The following is an 18,362-nucleotide window of genomic DNA, read 5'->3' as shown; positions in this document are numbered from 1 at the left end:
CCTACATGTGATCAAGTGGCTGGCTTGGGCCTTGAATCTAGGTCTGTTTGCTTCTCTCCCTGAGGGTCGATCTTCTACTCTCATGTCCGAGGAGGTACGAAGAGAATCCAGGTCCTGGGACAGAACTTGGAAAGTGCTCACACTGAAAGTGCTTAACTAATGTTATTTAGTGTTAATGGTCCATTTTGGAACTTTGAGATTCCATTACTCTCCCAGTCTTGGCACCTTAATTGCCGCAGTCCTGCGTCGCCCACTTCTCCATCTTTGTTACATACATCTGTGTCCCTATAGGTTGTGGATGCCTTCGTCTTATCATTTTTGTATTCTTCACAAGAGGGTATGGGGCTTTAAAGCAGTACACACGATGGGCTGTTACACAGAATATTAGTCTGTAAACTTCTTCATGTGCCTAAGAGAAATATTAGACAAATGAGACTGAATGAGACTCAGACACTTAAGCCTTGAGGTGTGATATGAGTCTGAGTATGTGTGTAGTCCTATAAAGCAGTGCACCTTGGGGAGAAAGGCATCAGACAGCCCATTCTCCTGAGATGCACTTCTTGCTGCCCCCGTTACTACTCTATAACCTCCTTGAGGACAGGAACAGAGTCTTTGTTGTTTCTCCAGTGCCTGGCACATTCTCTGGTATACAGTTCCCGGTACTTGAAAAATACGTGTAGAATTATTGAATGTTCTCAACACTTTGTTCTTAAACTGCTGTTCCTAGTGCTCACTGTTAACTCCCATATGAATCTCAGATTGTGAAGTACATCTTTTTCTGCTCCTGATTCAATATTTTTTTTCTTTCTTTTTTATCTCTGGCAGCACCAGCTTTGCATCCGGCCCCAGTCTATGACCAGACACACAGCAGGGAGGAGGGTGAGAGATGTGACAATTGTTAGAAGTATGGAGATGTGAATTGTGAGGAAGCGATATAAAAGGAAGACTATGAGGCCCTTGGAGAAGGCAGGCACTGGTAGAGACAGCTCTCGCCCCTTCCACTGGTCTCCAGCAGACCACTGACTATCACATCCCCCCCAATAATCCAATGGAAGAGCCAATTATACCTTTGATCTTCCCTCTAGAAGCACTGAATTTGACAATGTGTATGATACATCAGTGAAATTTGGGGAGTGTCCATTGAGCACGGGCATGCTAGGACATCCCCTCTGAAGTAAAAGACAAATTATTACAACTTGCCTCTCCCACTTTGAGGAAGGAAGCATGATGCCTAAGAGGCCTTTTTAGATTTTGAAGGGAGCACATTTCACACCTAAAAATACTGCTCTGAGCTATTATACTGGGTGACATGAAAGGTGCCAGTTTTGGTGGAGGCACAAACAGGAAAGGGCTCTATGGCATGTCCACATTGTGGGAAAAGCGGGTCTGTCACTTGGCTCACCTAACCTAGCAGACTCTATGATTTTGAGGGAAGGGGAAAAATTGCAGAAGAGATTAAAGCAAAACCACAGTATATATACTCTTCATTTTTCTCTGCTCATTTTATTGAATAACTCTATAAAAACCACATACAGCATATTACTGGAGAAAATATTTTATTTTTCAAATGTATAATGGATTCTTTGTTCCTCAATTATTTCTGTAATATTTTACCTTTTTATTAAACCTACATATATATTTTCATACATTTCATCTTTTCTCAAAGGCTGTGGTATAATTGTGATTATCTCTAGCAACCAAAGTATATTTCCAGAGACTTAAACTTGATATGGAGAAAAATGCCATGCCAAGTCCTTTGTACCTTATTTGGTGCTGAGGTTGAACTGGTGTATTGGTTTGTTCTAGGAAGCAGAGTCTACTCTAAGCTTTAAAGCAAAGTGGAACCCGCAGGCTGGTCTCATCTGCTTGAGGAATTCTGGATGGGGTCACTGATTTGCTCTGCACAGGACGGTTTCCCACTGAGCCAGGCTGGAATATCTGGAACAGAGGACTGAGGTATTTACTGCGTCCAGACATTTGTTCTGGGTGGCAGATGGGGAGAGCCCTATTACTTGTGTCAGATTTCTGTTGGTAATCATTTCTCCATATGAATAAAGAGCAAATGGGTAGTTCCCAGTGCTTGATGATACCAAGATTTTGCTCTCAGTTACCCATCTCTCAGTGATACTAAGACCAATGACAAAGAAGACAAAGGCTGCGGTTGCTGTGAGCAAAAGTAGCAAAAGTGACCGTGGCAACTGTGACTGTGGCACAAATGGGGACTGGACTCTTGGAAAGGTCTCCCCGGCTTGAGTTATTCTAGGCAGGCAGTAGAGAGCTCGAATTTGGATATACTTTGTTTGGATCTATCCTACTGTTCTCCATTGTTCACTGACTTTAATTTTTATACTCAGAAATAGTCTCCATCTCTATCATAGTACCTCCATAAAATCTAAGATCATACCCAAACCTCCCATTAGAATGTCCACTATGAGTTCAAACTTAAATAACTAAAATAAATAATGGGTAGCTAATGAGATTTTCTTTAGGTAGTAAAAAGATATGACCTCAATGTTTCTTCTTAGCATAATGCTGACCTCTCAAATGTGGGAAGATTCCAATTTAGAGGAAGGTTTGGAATCCTACATAAAAATAGAACATACATCAACACATAAAATTCTTGAATACAAAGGTAATTCAAGTGACCATATCCTTGTTGACAATACAAATAAAATTTCCATGAATATTTTAGCACTAACTGCAATTCATTTCTAGTTAACACATGGAAACAACTGATACTCAAATTCTAACTACTGGAGCATAGATATCTGAATAGGTTTGAATATGTACATGTGCTTCTAAGTAGAGTTTGGGTTTGAGCTGGTAACTTTTATTTTAATCCACAGTTTATGTCTCTTAATTTCAGTTGTTTTTAATAATAAATTAGGAGAAAAGCTAGATTTCTGACACTTGGATCAGAAGATAGCTAAGAGTCATTCTTTCGTATATTCAGTAAGAAGCTATTCTAAAGCTGCAGCTTTACTTAGCTATTTCTTAAAATAAAAGCCTTTAGACAGTAATCTACTCTCTAATTACAGGAAAATATTCTAACCCTTTCTCTAATTCCTATTACAACTGGAAGAGTCACAATTTTTTACCAATTTCACTTATATTTTGTATTTTAGAAATGTCAGCAATATTACTAATATTCTGTAAAATACAAAGGAGCTTTAAAAATATTCACCTAGTGCTGGCATTCAGAATTTGAAGGGATTCCTTTATAATGAAACAAAATGTTCAGAACTGTCAGCAATCAACCATTTAAAAATCAGGTTTATGACCCATTTTTTTTTTGCATTTTATACCTATGCTGGTTTATATGGAAGTACTCCTAGCCAAGAAGACAGAAGGGGAATGACGTACCACTGAAAACCGCGACCTCATCAGAGGTCTTCTCAACTTGGCTCTCAACAACTGTAAAAGCCCACAGATCTGTACCATATGCTATTCTCAGGGTCAGTACTAAGGGATGCTGTGTAATCTTTTGGTGCTATTGATAACAAAAGCACCCTGGATTTGATCCAAGGTGGACATGTGTTATAAATGAATTCTGCTTTATAGTAAAATACATTTAAAGTATAATTCATTGTACTTACCGTAAAGCATTCATACATAAAAGTACTCCTTTGAGGCCAAAAATCTGATGCTGCCAAAGCAGTGCCCAATACCTACACCATTGCTGAATGGGACTAATTTGATACCATTTCTTAAGTCTTATGGAATCTTTTTAAGCTTTTAACATCTTACAATAATGAACTGGCACTCGTTTAGGTCTATAAAAACATAATTGTTACATATAACACAAAAACATGATAATTAACACAAATTTCTGCAAATCTTCAAAACAAAGTCTTTGAATAACAACTAAATGTATAATGCTACAGAAGAGCCAAAGAAGCACTCTAAATGATGAATATTATTTAATGATGGTAAATGAGAATTATTTTCTAAAAAACTGTCCCAATGTTAATTTTAGGTTTAATATAACATGGAATTATTTCATGAAATATAGTCTCTTTCTATGCTCTCCTGACAACACTCCCAACAGAAAACTTCCAGTCTATTTGCTGTTTCTTGGCTGATGAGACATTCATCTTTTAATTCCCTGATTGTCTTCCTCAATGATTTTTGGAAACGTTTTTCTCGGTCTAAAACATTCCGCAGACTTTTCTTGGTATCCTCTAGCTCGCTGATCACATGATCTAATTTATGTTTAAGTTTCTTTGGACTGTCCATTACACTGTAGCTATGTTCCTAAAAACATAAACACCAAGTTATTAAACTGGAGAGACAAGTAGTTAGACAAAAGCTTTTAGCTAGGCCTCAGCTGTTTCTTATGATGTTAAGATATTTTTAAGTTGGCGATACTTAGAAGTTTAAAGAACACAGGAAGAAGATGGGAGTGGAACCAGTATTTTGGGTGCCCAGAGCCTCCCCCATTTATCTAAGGCTAGGCGTAACACGAGGGGTACCGTAGCTACTGATGGGAAGCACTGCTTATGGGGGGTTAGTATTTGCTATGAAGACGACACTTGGAATGACTATCCAGCTTTCGTTCCCTAGGTGTGGCACAGCTAAGTTTAAGTTTTACCTATAGAAAAATCTTACACTGTTAAACTTTTAATGATTTTATTTTGCTAAATATTTATTTCAAAGGTGATGACAGAAAAGGAGCACTGGAGTAGGTCTTCAGGATAGAGACGACCCAGGTTTCAGTTTTTAGAGACAGAATATAAGCTCTTTCAGTATTTATTATGGTTATGCTTAAGTTTGCTGGGCATAATTTTTTTTTTCAGTTGAAAACAGGGAAAGTAACACTGACAGATCTTTAAAGGCACTATAAAATAATTCTGAAAAGCTGTTACTCACTATTAAAATTAGTAAAGAGAACTTTTGCTTCTAGCCAAGATGACAGAGACTGGATTGATTCCTATCTAAAAAAACCGACATAGGGCCAAAGGACATAAAAAATGTTATGAGGGTAACAGAGATCAGGTAGGGAAGGCAGCAATCCTGGAGAGATGCAGACTAAGAGGTGAACCCTATCACCGAATGCCCCAGCTTATTGACTTGGAGAGTGTGTATGCCTCAGTGCATGGAGGGGAAACCCAGGCAGAGCCTGGTAGATTGAGAAGACTGTGTTAAGCATCCTGGAAGACCGAGAGAGAACTCTGAAGATCCTCAGAGGCTCCCCTTCTAGTATTCAGTGCCTGCAGAAATCTGCTCAAGTCTGAGGAAAGAATGACAGTGCCCTGTGCTCAGAGGGCATGGCCGCTACTCCTACCCCTGCCAGATTAGAAAATTTCAAGATTCACAGGGCACTGAGTAGAGCTTACAAAAGGGTCTTGCCTCAACCTTGGAGAACAAATAGCCTTAAACTGAACATTTTTCTACTCCTGCCCAATAAACAAAACCTGAAAGGATCAGACTGTTTCCAAATAATTTTGTGGTATCCCAGAACAAGATAAAAAATACAGGCCACAAAAATATCTAGCATCCAGCAAAGTAAAACCCACAATGTGTGGCACAAATGTTTATCAAGCATGCAAAGAAGTAGGATGACAGAACCATAAACCAGTCAATGGGAAATAACCAAGAGCTGATACAAAAGTTGGAATTATCAGAAAAAGGAATTAAGAAGGCTATTAAAAAGTGTTCTACATGTTCAAAGTTAGGTAGAGACATGAAAGATATAAAAAAATCAAAAAGAACACCTAGAGATAAAATTTATAATGTGTGAGGTGAAAAATACATTGGGGGGAACTGTTAGCGTATTGGTGAATGTGAAGGTACAGCAATATGAACCATCCAGAATAGACTTCAGAGAGAAATGAGAATATTGAAAAACAAACCCAGAAAAAAACAAACATCAGTGAGTGGTGGCATGACTCAGATATAGCCTAATATACATGTAATCAGAATCCCTGAAGGGATGGAAAGAAAAGTTGATGTAGAATGAAATATTTGATGACTTCATGGCCAAAATTTTTCCAAGTTTGATGAAAACTATTGATCCACTGATAAAGAAGCTCAAAAATCCCAAGCATAAGAATTATGAAGAAAACTAAACTATATACATCATAATCGAATTATTCAAATGACTGGGAAAGAAAAATTCTTAAAAGCGAAGAAAAAAAGAAATGTTAGAGGAAATAGAATGTACAGAGGATATAGATGACAGATTTTTCATTAGAAACAATGCCTATGAGAATACCATGGAGCAACATCTCTGAAGAACTAAAAACAAAAAAATCTCTAAAACTTTCAATCTAGTGATACCTAATGAAAAAATCTTTCAAAAACAAAGACTAAATATTGACTTCTTTCAGAAATATATAAAAGCTGAAAGAATTCATATCCAGAAAAGCTGCATTATAAGAAAAGTTAAAATCCTTCAGATAGAATGATGGCAGATGGGAATATGGACTTACACAAAGGAATGAAAAGCCCTGGCAATGGCCACTACACAGGTAATGTATACAAATTTTTTCTTTTTACTTATATTTCTATAAATGATAATTTATTGTCAAAAATTAGATAACTTATTGTTAAAAAACAAAGAACAAATGGAACATGCAGGAAACCACACAATATTAATACGTTACATGTAAATGGTCTAAATAACCCAATTAAAAGGCTGAAATTGCCAGATCAGATTAAAAAATCAGGACCCAAAAGCATAAGCTGCCTAAGAAAACCATGTACTTCAAAAAGTCCCAAATAGGTTTAAAGTAAAAGACTAGAAAAAGATACTGATCGTTCTCCAGTTATGATGGGTCTCATAAGGCCTATTTTATAATAAAGTGTTGAGTATCTCATGTAATTTATTGAATACTGTATTGGAAGTGAAAAATACAATGGTTGTGTGGGCACAGAATGGTTCCAAGTGTGTTGGTTGTTCACCCTAGTGATCGCATGGCTGACTGGGAGCTGTGGCTTGCTGCCACTGCCCCAGCATCATGAAAGAGGATAGTATTATATATATTGCTAGCCCAGGAAAAGTTAAAAATTAGAAACTTGAAATATGGTTCCTACTGAATACCTTATTGATTTTGCGCCATTGTAAAGCTGAAAACTCATGAGTTGAATGATCATAAGTTGGGGACTATCTGTATACCAACATAATGCTAATGAAAAAGCAAACTAGAGTAGGTATACTGCTATCAGACAAAATAGATTTCAGAGGAAAGAACATTACCAGGGATAAAAAAGGTCATTTCCTAAGAATAAAGGGGTTAAATTAACAAGACATACAATCCTAGATATTCAGCACCCAATAACAGTGCTGCAAAATGTAATGAGTAAAAACTGACAACTTAAGGAAAATCAAACAAATACATAGTTATACCAAAAAAATAAAATCCTCTCTCAATAAGAGAAAGAACAAGTAGGCAGAAGTTTAGTAAGGATGAAAACCTGAACAACAATTTTTACATTTCTAAAACATTCTAGGTACCATCAGCAGAATGCATATTCTTTACAAACGCACACAGAACAAGGCTATAGAGCCAACAAGGCTCTTGGCTATGCCAAGAGAGGCTATATTATAGACTATAAGTCTCAAGAAATTTAAAAACATTTCAAGCAATTTCAAGCCATACAATGTATATTCTCTGACTACCACAGAATTAAATTAGAAATTAATAGACATCTGGAAAATATCCCAATATTTGGAAACTACTTAGCACACACACACTTCTAAATAACTCAAGTGTCAAAGAACAAATGAAAAATGGAATCTGAAAGTTTTCTGACCTAAATGAAAAGGAAAACATTTAATTTATGGAGTGTTGCTAAAGCAATACCTAGGGAGAAATTAATGCCACTATATGCCTTTATTATAAAGGAATGTCTCAAGTCAGTGACCTTAGCTTTCATTTTAAGAAACTAGAAAAAGATGAGCAAATTTTACTGAAATAAGTAGAAAAAAGAAAATAATAAAGATGAATGGAAATCACTGAAGTACAAAAACAAAAAAGCGAGAATATCAATGGAAGCTAGTTCTTTGACAAAATCGGTAACATTGACAAATCTCTAGGCAGACTGATCATTAATAAAAAAGAACAGAAACAAATTGCCAATATCAGAAATGGGAGAGGATGGTATCACTACAAATTCTATATATATTAAAAGGACAGGAAGCAAATATTATGAACAATTTTAAACTGATAAAGTTGGCAAATGAGATAAAATGGGACAAATCCTTTGGAAGATACAAGCTACCAAGAAAACCTTACCCACAAAATCACAGGCCCCGATAGTTTAACTGGAGTATTATACCAAATACTTATGGAACAAATAATACCAAATCTATACAAACTCTTTCAGAAATCAAAACAGGAGGCAATATTTTCCAACTTATTCATTGAGGTCAGCATTATTCTGATTCGAAAAGCCAGACAAAAACATTATAAGGAAAGAAAACTACAGGCCAATATCCCTACTGAACATACAAGGAAAGGTTCTAAAAAATTTTTAATAAATCCAATTCAACAATATATAAAAAGATAACATACCATGAAGAATTGAGTTTATGCTGAGGCTGGTTTAATATCCAAACATCAACTGATATAACTAATCATATTACCAAACTAAAATAGAAAAACCATAGAAAACCTCAATAGGTACAGAAAAAACATTTGACAAAACTAACATTCATTTTTGATAAAAATTCTCAGCAAACTAGGAACAGAAAGGCACTTCCTTAACCTGATAAAAGCATTTATGAACAACCTACAGTTAACATCATATTCAGTGGTGAAAGACGGAATGCCTTCCTCCTGAAATCAGGAGCAAAGCATGGAGATCAGCTCTCAGTGTTCTATTCAGCAAAGCCCTGGAGGTTCAAAGCAGTACATATTGCAAGAAAGAAATGAGGCATCCATATTGGAAAGAAAAAATTAACCTATCTTTAATGACAGACAACACAATTATGTAGAAACTCTAACAGCCTCTACAAAAAAGCTTTTATATTAATATGTGAGTTTATAAGTTTGCCAAATTCAAGATCAGCATACAAAAATCAACTTCCATATACTATCAGTAAAACCTAACAAAACACCACCATTTGTAATAGCATCCAAACACATACAATACTTAGGGATAAATCTGACAAAATGAGAGATGTGTACAGTGAAAACTACAAACGATTGTTGAGAGAAGTTAAAGACCTAAATAAATGTGTATATATAATGAGTTCACAGGTTCAAAGACTGAAAACAGTTTCATTAAGCTGTCAGTTCTTCCCAAATGAATCTGTACATTCAACACAACCCCAGTTAAAATTACAGCAGGCATTTTTATAGAAATTGTTACAAAATGATTCTAAAATTCACATGAAAATGCAAAAGATTTAGAATATTCAAAACAACTTTGAAAACTAACAAAGTTGGAAGACAATCACCGCCCTATTTCAAATATTATTATAAAGCTATGGTAATCAAGAAAGTAAAACAGACCTGGGTTCTAGGTGGGGCTCTAACATGAATACACAATGAGATGAATAAATAATACAAGCTTGAGAACTCTGTAAGTGTATGACTGTTCTTTAAGAAAACCTAAAGACGTAACTATATTTTTTTATTAGATATTTCCATGTAGAAAATGCAGTACTTAAAGGGATTATTGCATTTTCTTGGTAAAAATAGCTGTATGAAAGCACTCTTAGAACTAAATATGTACCAAAGGATTAACTACCTGTATATATTAATAGTGCATATATAAAAATTATAATGGCCCTGGGAAGCAGTACTATTTTGGGGCATTAAATATATATACAGTTGTTTAAGGTTAGGTCATGATCTCATGGTTCGTGGGACTGAGCCCCACCTCCAGCTCCACACTAACAGCACAGCATCTGCTTGGGATTCTCTTGCTCCCTCTCTCTCTCTGCCCCTCCTCCATTCATGCATGAGCATGCACACACATGCACATGTTCTCTCAAAATAAACTTAAATGAACCCTCAAACACCTAAATCTCTAGTTTAATCCTAATGGAGAAGACATATTATCTTAAAAAATATCAACATTAGTTCAGTAAGTAATTTTACTTACAAAAGTGAACTGAGATTGGAATTCTTCAGTACATGAGGAAGCACCAACAAGCTGGTGATTGTGATTTGTGGCTGGAAGGGTTTTGAGGGTGAAGTTTTTTCTACAATGAAGTTTTTCTTTTTTCCCCTGTTAAGAAGAGTTAATAAAAATCATTGTGGATACTTCTGTCCTTTCTTACATTTTTTATTCCTTCTTTACTTTGTGTAGTGGAATTAATATTTCTTTTCATGAAATTGCTTTAAAAACTCAGTAAATTTTAAATTCCTCTGAGATTAAAGGAACTTCCTGAAAATAACTCTAAAGTTCATCTAGAAACACCAATTTTCCTAAAAAAAAAAGTGCTATTGAGAAAAGAATATGTTCTACCACTTACTAAAGATATATTACCCAGTAACAACAGTTAAAATAGTGTGCTACTCTTGCTACTCTCCTAAGATGAGACAGAAAAATCTAGAAATAGATCAGGTGTAAAAAGGCATTAGGATAAAAAATGGCCTTCTAAATAAGTGGAAAAAAGCTGTAGGTCATGTAAAAATTAATTAAGAAAAATAGTTACATCCTTTGTATATAATAAATCATGACGAAATTCTAGTACTGAAAATTTATGTACAAATGAAAACCCTTAGGAACTAGAAAAAATTAGGAAATATTTACATAATCTTAAAGTGGGAAAGGCTAAAGTCAGATAATTCAATAAAAAATATAGAAATGACTATTTAAAAACAAAGTCTGAACTTCAAATGAAACAAAACAAAAAATACCAAACCAATGTGATAATTAACACTAAAGACAAATCACAAAAAGTAGCTCCAACACATGGGGCGCCTGGGTGGCTCAGTCTGTTAAATGTCTGACTTCAGCTCAGGTAATGATCTTGTGGTTCGGGAGTCTGAACCCTGCATTGGGCTCTGTGCTGACAGCTCAGAGCCTGTAGCCTGTTTCAGATTCTGTGTCTCCCTCTTTCTCTGCCCCTCCCCTGCTTGTGCTCTCTCTCAAAAATAAATAAGCATTAAAAAATAAATAAAATTATATAAAAAAAACTGCAACACAGATGGTAGTTAAAAGAGTCGTATCTTCAATGTACAATGTTTTTACAGATAGTTTAAGAAAGATGGAAATAGCAGAGGATCCGAATAAGTAACTCACAAAAGATACAAATGTCTAACAAACATATGACAAAATGTGGAGACTCAACAATATTTATGCCATTTTTGCCTATCAATTTTAAAAAAGGTTAAAAACACAACTTACACTGTGGAATAGGGTGGATGGACACTTTCATGCATAGATACTGGGGAGAAGATTGGTACCAGCTTTCTGGTGGGACTTTGAGGATCTGTTCAAAAGCAAAGGCTTCAAAAATGTGTATAATCTTTGGTGTACCAATTTTATTTCCAGGAATTTAGTTTGAGGAAATAAGGATACATACAAAGATTTGGCTAGAATCATGTTCACCACAGTGTTGTTTAAAATGGTAAGATGATAACCTATATACAATAGTGATTGGGCTACATAAACCACTGTTCATACGTAAGATCAATTGCCACCTGGTCACTAAAAATGTTCCATAAAACCAATACCACTAGGTATTGACAAAGGATATAGAACCAGAACTTCCATGCAGATGGTAAGACTACAAACTGGCAAAACCACTTTGGAAAACTATAGTGATAACAGCTCAAGATGAACACACACATCCCTAGGACCCAGCAGTTCCACTTTTTTTTTTTTTTTAATGTTTTATTTATTTCTGGGAGAGAGAGACAGCGTGAGCCGGGGAGGTCAGAGAGAGAAGGAGTCACAGACTGAAACAGGCTCCAGGCTCTGAGCTGGCAGTCAGCACAGAGCCCGACGCGGGGCCCGAACCCACGAACCGTGAGATCATGACCTAAGCGAAAGTCAGACGCTTAACCGACTAAGCCACCCAGGCACCCCCCAGCAGTTCCACTTTTAAGAGAGTTGTACATATACTCTGCAGAAATGTGAACCTAAGTGCACCAAAAGACATGGACAAAAATATTCATAGTTGCACCATTCATAATAGCCCCAAAGTGAAAACAACCTAAATGTTAATCAACAGTAGAATGGTGAAAGTTTATTTAAACAATAGAATACTATATTGCAAAGAAAATGAATGGACGATTATCACATAAAATATGGATGAATTACACAAACAAAATGCTGAGCTAAAGAAGTCAGAGTACATACTATCTGAGTTCATTTATATAATGGATGGTGATAGAAGTCAGGATAGTAGTTGCCTTTGGGGGTGTAGTGACTGCCAAAGAGCATGCAGAGGCTTCTGGGATGCTGATAATATTTTATACCTTGGTATGAAGGGAGTTACATGAGTGTATTCACTTTATGACAATGTATTGCTCAGTATACTTACGATGTGTGCACTTTTGCATACGTATATTTCAGTAAATTTAGTTTAAAAATTGATGTTCCATAGAGGTTTCTCTTAAAAATATGATCCATAGATCTGCAACACAATTGTGTGGGGTGCCTGTGAAAAAGTGCAGTCAGAATTCTTGGGGCTCCTGGAAAGCTAAGGTTTTTAAGTGTCCGACTCTTGATTTTGGCTCAGGTCACGATCATGAGTTCGAGCCCTGCGTCAGGTTCCACACTGACAGTGTGGAGCCTACTTGGGATTCTCTCTCTCTTTCTCTCTCTCTCAAAATAAACTTTAAAAAAAAAAGTGTAGGCTTCTGGACTCCAGCGCAAACTCAGTGAGTCAAATTCTCTGGGCCACGGGATTCTCCATTTTAAACAAGCTTCCTGAATAATTCTTATGCAGACTAGAGTTTAAAAGCCATTGTTGTGGATAATATTTAGCATCATGGAAAGTAGTATTTAACAGTGGACTCTAGGGGCACCTGGGTAGCTCAAAGAGTCTGACTCTTGATTTTGGCTTGGGTCATGATCTTGAGTCGTGGGATCGAGCCCTATGCCAGGCTCTGTGCCGGGCATGGAGCCTACTTAACATTCTCTCTCTCACTGTCCCTCTCCCTGCTCATGCACTCTCTCCCTAAAAAACAAAACAAAACCAAAAAACAGTGGACTCTGAAGCCAAAATGCCTGGGTTCAAATCCGGCCTCTGCCATTTAATATGACACTGAGGAAGATATTCTAGCTCTCTGGACCTAGGTTTCCTCAAGTAATAAAATGAGAGTAATAAAGTATTTCTTTCTCATGGGCATTTATAAAGTAAATGAGTTTATATCCAAAGGGTCTAGAATAGTGCCTGGTGCATAATAAACACTATATAAATGTTGAGATGAAGCTGAAGGGGAGGGAGGAAGGGAATGAGATGGAAACAAATTAAAAAAAGGATATAGGGGCACCCAGGTAGCTCAGTCAGTTAAGCGTCCGACTTTGGCTCAGCTCATGATCTCACAGTTCATGGGTTTGAGCTCCGTGTCAGGCTCTGTGCGGACAGCTAGCTCAGAGCCTGGAGCCTGCTTCAGATTCTGTGTCTCCCTCTCTCTCTGACCCTCCCTTGCTCACGCTGTCTCTCTCTCTCTTAGAAATAAATAAAACATTTAAAAAAATTTAAAAAAAGAAAGAAAGAAAAGGATATATAGTTGCTCCCTGAACAATGCAGGGTTAGGGGCACCAACTTCTCTGCACAGTTGAAAATTCGTGTATAACTTGTGACTCTGCCAACAGTTAACTGCTAATGGCCTAATGTTTGCTAACAGCCTAACGTTTGTTGACTGGAAGCCTTATTGATAACACAGTTAACACATATTTTGTATATCTATTCTATACTATGTTCTTACAATAAACTAGAAAAAATGTTACTAAAATCCTAAGGAAGAGAAAATACATTTACAGTACTGCACTGTATATTTATTGAAAAAAAATCCATATATAAGTAGACCCATCCATTCAAATTCTGTTTGTGCAGGTTCAAATGTAGAGTATAATTATAGTTTTATAAGAATATATAAATAGAGATGAATATATACACAAACATGTATATACAAATGACTGGAAAAATACACATTGAAGTAAGTGTTAAAAGTATTATCTCTGGATTAGCTGATTATTGATAATTTTTCTTTTCTTTTTGCCTGTGTCATCTAATTTCCTACAATGAAAAATTTCTTGTTATAGGATATAGTTCTTGAAAGTTAGTAACTTATGGTTTGATTTTAGTATGCCTACATTTCTTAAGGTTCTCAACATTAATGCTGGATGAGACTTCGCTATAAGGAAATCCTTTACAACAAATTGCACAAGATATTATAAACTGATTAATATGAGAGAGAGTGAGGCAGTCTCTATTTGATCACTCTGGCACTGGAATATGACCACGTGAAGAGAGTGACCAAGACCATCTAGAAGCACGTACACTTCTGGATTACAGATCTTCCTTGACTTATGATAGGGTTATATAAATTGAGAATATTCTAAGTTGAAAAGGCATCTGATACACCCAACCTACTGAACATAGTAGTTTAGCCTACCCTACCTTAAACATACTCAGAATACTCCCATTAGCTTATAGTTGGGCAAAGTCATCTAAAGCAAAGCCTATTTTTATAACGAAGTGTTGATATCTCATGTAATTTATTGATTACTGTTTTGAAATGGAAAAACAGACTGGTTGTGTAGGTACAGAATGGTTGTCAGCGTATTGGTTGTTTATCCTCATGACCACGTGGCTACAGCTTACTCCCACTGCCCAGCATCATAAGAGTATGGGATTGCATACTCCCATGTGCACTGTATTGCGTATCAATAGCTCAGGAAAAGATGAAAATTAAAAATTCAAAGTATGGTTTCTATTGAACACGTATTGCTGTTGGATTGTCATAAAGTTAAAAAATCAGAAGTCAAGGACCATCTGTACTTCCCTTGTTAACAGCTGTCAGGAAGGAGGTATCTTTCAATGGAGGTTCATTACTATTGTTCTGGGAACGGATAGGCTCTCTCTCCCTGAATTTTCTACACTGGAATCGGTGTCTAGAAAAACTTTGCCATATGTTAACTCAAGAGAGACAATGAAGGTGAGGCAGTCAACCTGGCACTAATATCACTGAGAAAACACCCACAAAATTCAACTAGCCTTTACTTATACAATCTTTTTATTGTCTTTTTCTTACCTCTTCTCTCCTTTCATTCTCCCATTCTCATCTCTTTTGCTTTTCTTCCTTTTAGTTCTACCTAGGCTTTAAGCTTGAATGTATGTGGCTCTAAAAGTATACTTGGGTCCTGTTAGTGGCTCTGCTCTTGATTTTTGCTCCAGCATGAAGAAGACTGGCAACTTGGAACTTTAGTTCAACCCTCTTGTTTTCCTCCTTTTTTAGATACAAATCCTGACTTATGTCAACTCCTAAAGTCAGTCCCCTTCACCAAATCTTCGTAACATACAAATATTTCTGAGTGGCTACTGGTAAAATACTCCTACTACATATCATAAAACCTGAAAAAGTAGCTTACAAATTACAAAACTCAAAAAATGGACTTCAAATGAATAAGCAGACAATAATAACATTACGCTGAATGGTGACGGTTCTTCAATAGTACCATAAAAATGACAGTGTCTCATTAACAAACCTGTAAGTGAGATGGGGGATCAAAGATAGAAGGTATGACTCCAGGTTTTAGTTTAATATTTGGAGCACTTCTGTCAAAATCTGTCTTCTTAAAGTGCCTTGAACACAACACATCTCCTTTTTTAGGCTCCCAGATGCCTGCAGCATTCACATCAAGTCTTTTCATTGCTAACACCCATTTTCTTTTGACGTTTTCATCTGTGGGGAATCTAGGAAAAAACATACAAAAAGCACTCTAAAATGAAGCGCCATTGACAAATACTTGAACTAAGGTTGTGACTACATTGGTTTACTGATAAGTTTGTTATTACTTTTGGGAAATGGGCTATTCAGGAAGCCATCATGAATCATGCTTATAGAAGTTTCGTTTTTGTTTGTTTGAAAATAAAAAAATTTTTTTTTTAATTTCTCAGAGAGAGAGTGAGAGAGAGAGAGTGAGCGGGGGAGGGTCAGAGAGAGAGAGAGACACAGAATCTGAAGCAGGCTCCAGGCTCTGAGCTAGCTGTCAGCACTGAGCCCGAAGTGGGGCTTGAACCCACGAACCATGAGATCACGACCTAAGTTGAAGTTGGACACTTAACCGACTGAGCCACCCAGGTACCTCAGAACTTTCGGTTTTAATAGATCTTTCTACCAATCATGCTGCCGACATATGGTCCTCATTTCAATTTTCCTCATATCATAAATAAAAGTTTCAATGGATATTTCAACCTTACATTAAGATCTACAATTGGGGGTTTTTCTACATCTATATATGATATTATTACTTGGGACTTTTTCTATGTGAAGCAATATCCAGAATTTATCCCAGATAAACAGAGTACCTTGTACTTTCATTCTTCTGTCAGCATCTGAAAGTTGCTTTGTACAGCATGTAACACACAACAGGTCTATAAATTCTTAGTGAATGAAGGCAGAGAACAGCTGCAGTTTGGGGTTCTAGAGATAAAAACTATTTTGAGAGATCTGGAAACCAATAACCATATCTTTTCTAATTTTCCAAGCTGATTCAAATTCTTCTTGGAATAAAGTGGGGTACACATACTCATTTTTTATTTCCTCACATCTGGAGAAGTATCTAGCAGATCTTTCTCTGGCACATAGCACAGTGCCTGGCACGCAAGCAGCAAAATAAACTTTTAGCAGATGAATAATTATTAAAATTAATATCAACTTGATTTACCTGTAACACTGTTAAAGAACCCTTGGTCTGAACTTGTAATTTATATATTTTCCCTACAGTGTAAGTTTGATCTATTTCTAATTAGAAAGGATAGAACATATTTGGGCAAAGATCCTTCCTTCAGACTGTAAACTCCATATAAACAAAACTGAATTTCTTTGAAGGTATGTTAAAACGCAAAGTAACAATATTAGCAAAAATGAACTTGATATTTTTGTTTACTAGCCTCTGATACCTTGACAGGTACCTTAAATTTTTAAACTAAGTTATAAAAATGTAAGTGTATCACTTCAAATTTACTTAAAAGGCTATTTATTTCAAAAAGGTTTGGGAACTAAAGTTCAAAACTGAAGATTTAAGTATAACTGTCTTTGGCTTTTTATAAAGGCCGAGAGTACTTGGCTTAACTATGACAAAATCTTACACGTGAAACGTAAGTCCTTTTAACTTGGAGTTTGGCAAACAGCGGGAAGCACATCCAATGGCCGAGCAACATTTCACCATGATTTTAGCAACTCATAACAGAACTGAAAGAAAATTAGAACGGTAAGAGTTAGCAACTTCAAAGCTAAGGGGAACACATTTACTTTTCCCAGCATGTTTTGGGTAATGTGAAATCTTGCTAGAAAGCCGAAGGCAAATATTTTCTTCCAACACCAGCAGCTCTAAATATCTTCCGGGGGCTTGCCTCGATATAAGGCAAATCGCATTTCACTACACACTCGGGAGCGTCTGACTCAGTCTTGCAGGCGTGTACATTTCCCTTCCGCCTTCTTACAGGCACCATGCAACAAGGCCTTTGCACACAAACTCCTGCTCATCTTTTTAGCTCACGTGTTGCTTTCCCAGGGAAACCTTCCTAGGCATCCAAATTGAATCAGATCCCTTCTAGCATTAGCTCTTACGGAACACACACTTCTTCCTAGCACTTCTCGAAGCTGTAATCTTAATTATGTCAGTGATTCTGCGATCAATGTCTTTCTCCTTTACCAGTCTGTGAGTTCCAAGAGGGCATGGTGGGGCGGTTACTTTTTCTCACTTTTTGTCCCCATGCTAAGCTGGTGACTGGAACACAGGAAATCTCAATACACATTTTAAAGGAATGAAGAACTAAAAGCAGCAGCAGATCCCAGCGCCGGGTGAGCGCAGTAGCTGTAAAAGCAGAGCGCGCCAGTACCCGCTCTGAGCCCAGAGGCCTGGCGGAGCTCCGCCCCCTTCTCGAGGCTCCAGGCCACCTCAGGGGGAGAGGGAGGGGCCGCCCTGTCACAGGTGCGGATGCGGCCGGATAGCGTCCCTTCTTTAGAGGCCAGCCGGCGTCTCCGCGCCTTTGCGGTCCACCTCGCCCCGAACCACGCCCAGGGTTTGGGCGAGCAGCGATGGGGGTGGGGGGAGGTGGAGAGAAGAGGCAACCTAAGAGTTATTACCGTTAGCAGCGAAGTCAGCGACTAACGTCGACGACTGAGATTGCGTTTCCCTTCACTTCCGCTCCGTAGCCCCGGGAACCGGAAATCCGGCTGCCCCGGGTCACGTGCTCAGCCGCCATATCAGCTCCGCTGGCG

General features: G+C 37.2%; 1 protein-coding gene across 3 annotated transcripts; it reads right to left on the bottom strand.

Moving 5' to 3' along the window:
• Positions 1 to 371: 371 nt before the first annotated feature.
• Positions 372 to 18,360, bottom strand: THAP6 (THAP domain containing 6). Of its 3 annotated transcripts, XR_005528254.1 has the most exons (6): positions 18,228 to 18,360; positions 17,228 to 17,330; positions 15,622 to 15,829; positions 10,054 to 10,179; positions 1,763 to 4,254; positions 372 to 409 (listed from the first exon to the last, which is right to left on the bottom strand). XR_005528254.1 is itself a non-coding variant. In XM_039230949.1 (5 exons), the coding sequence occupies exons 2-5, from the start codon at positions 17,305 to 17,307 to the stop codon at positions 4,000 to 4,002; spliced, it is 669 nt and encodes a 222-aa protein (XP_039086880.1). In that variant the 5' UTR covers positions 17,308 to 17,330; positions 18,228 to 18,360; the 3' UTR covers positions 1,583 to 3,999. The 3 variants fall into 3 exon arrangements, 2 of the variants coding, with proteins under 2 accessions (XP_039086880.1, XP_039086881.1); XM_039230949.1 differs by lacking the exon at positions 372 to 409 and having other exon boundaries at positions 1,583 to 4,254; XM_039230950.1 differs by lacking the exons at positions 372 to 409; positions 18,228 to 18,360 and adding an exon at positions 17,843 to 17,970 and having other exon boundaries at positions 1,583 to 4,254.
• Positions 18,361 to 18,362: the final 2 nt, after the last annotated feature.

The sequence above is a fragment of the Hyaena hyaena genome, unplaced genomic scaffold (assembly GCF_003009895.1).
Source record: "Hyaena hyaena isolate Hyena2069 unplaced genomic scaffold, ASM300989v1 scaffold_54, whole genome shotgun sequence".
In the NCBI taxonomy this organism is placed as follows: domain Eukaryota; kingdom Metazoa; phylum Chordata; class Mammalia; order Carnivora; family Hyaenidae; genus Hyaena; species Hyaena hyaena.
This window is presented reverse-complemented; position numbering and strand designations above follow the sequence as displayed.

Excerpts from the sequence above, each read along its gene's own strand:
- THAP6 (XM_039230949.1), bottom strand. The coding sequence starts at position 17,307 with ATGGTGAAATGTTGCTCGGCCATTGGATGTGCTTCCCGCTGTTTGCCA. Across the intron at positions 10,180-15,621 it reads ATCCCCCATCTCACTTACAG|GGGAAAAAAGAAAAACTTCA; the intron begins GTTTGTTAATGA and ends TCTTCTTAACAG. Across the intron at positions 4,255-10,053 it reads TCCAATCTCAGTTCACTTTT|GAACATAGCTACAGTGTAAT; the intron begins GTAAGTAAAATT and ends TTATGTTTTTAG.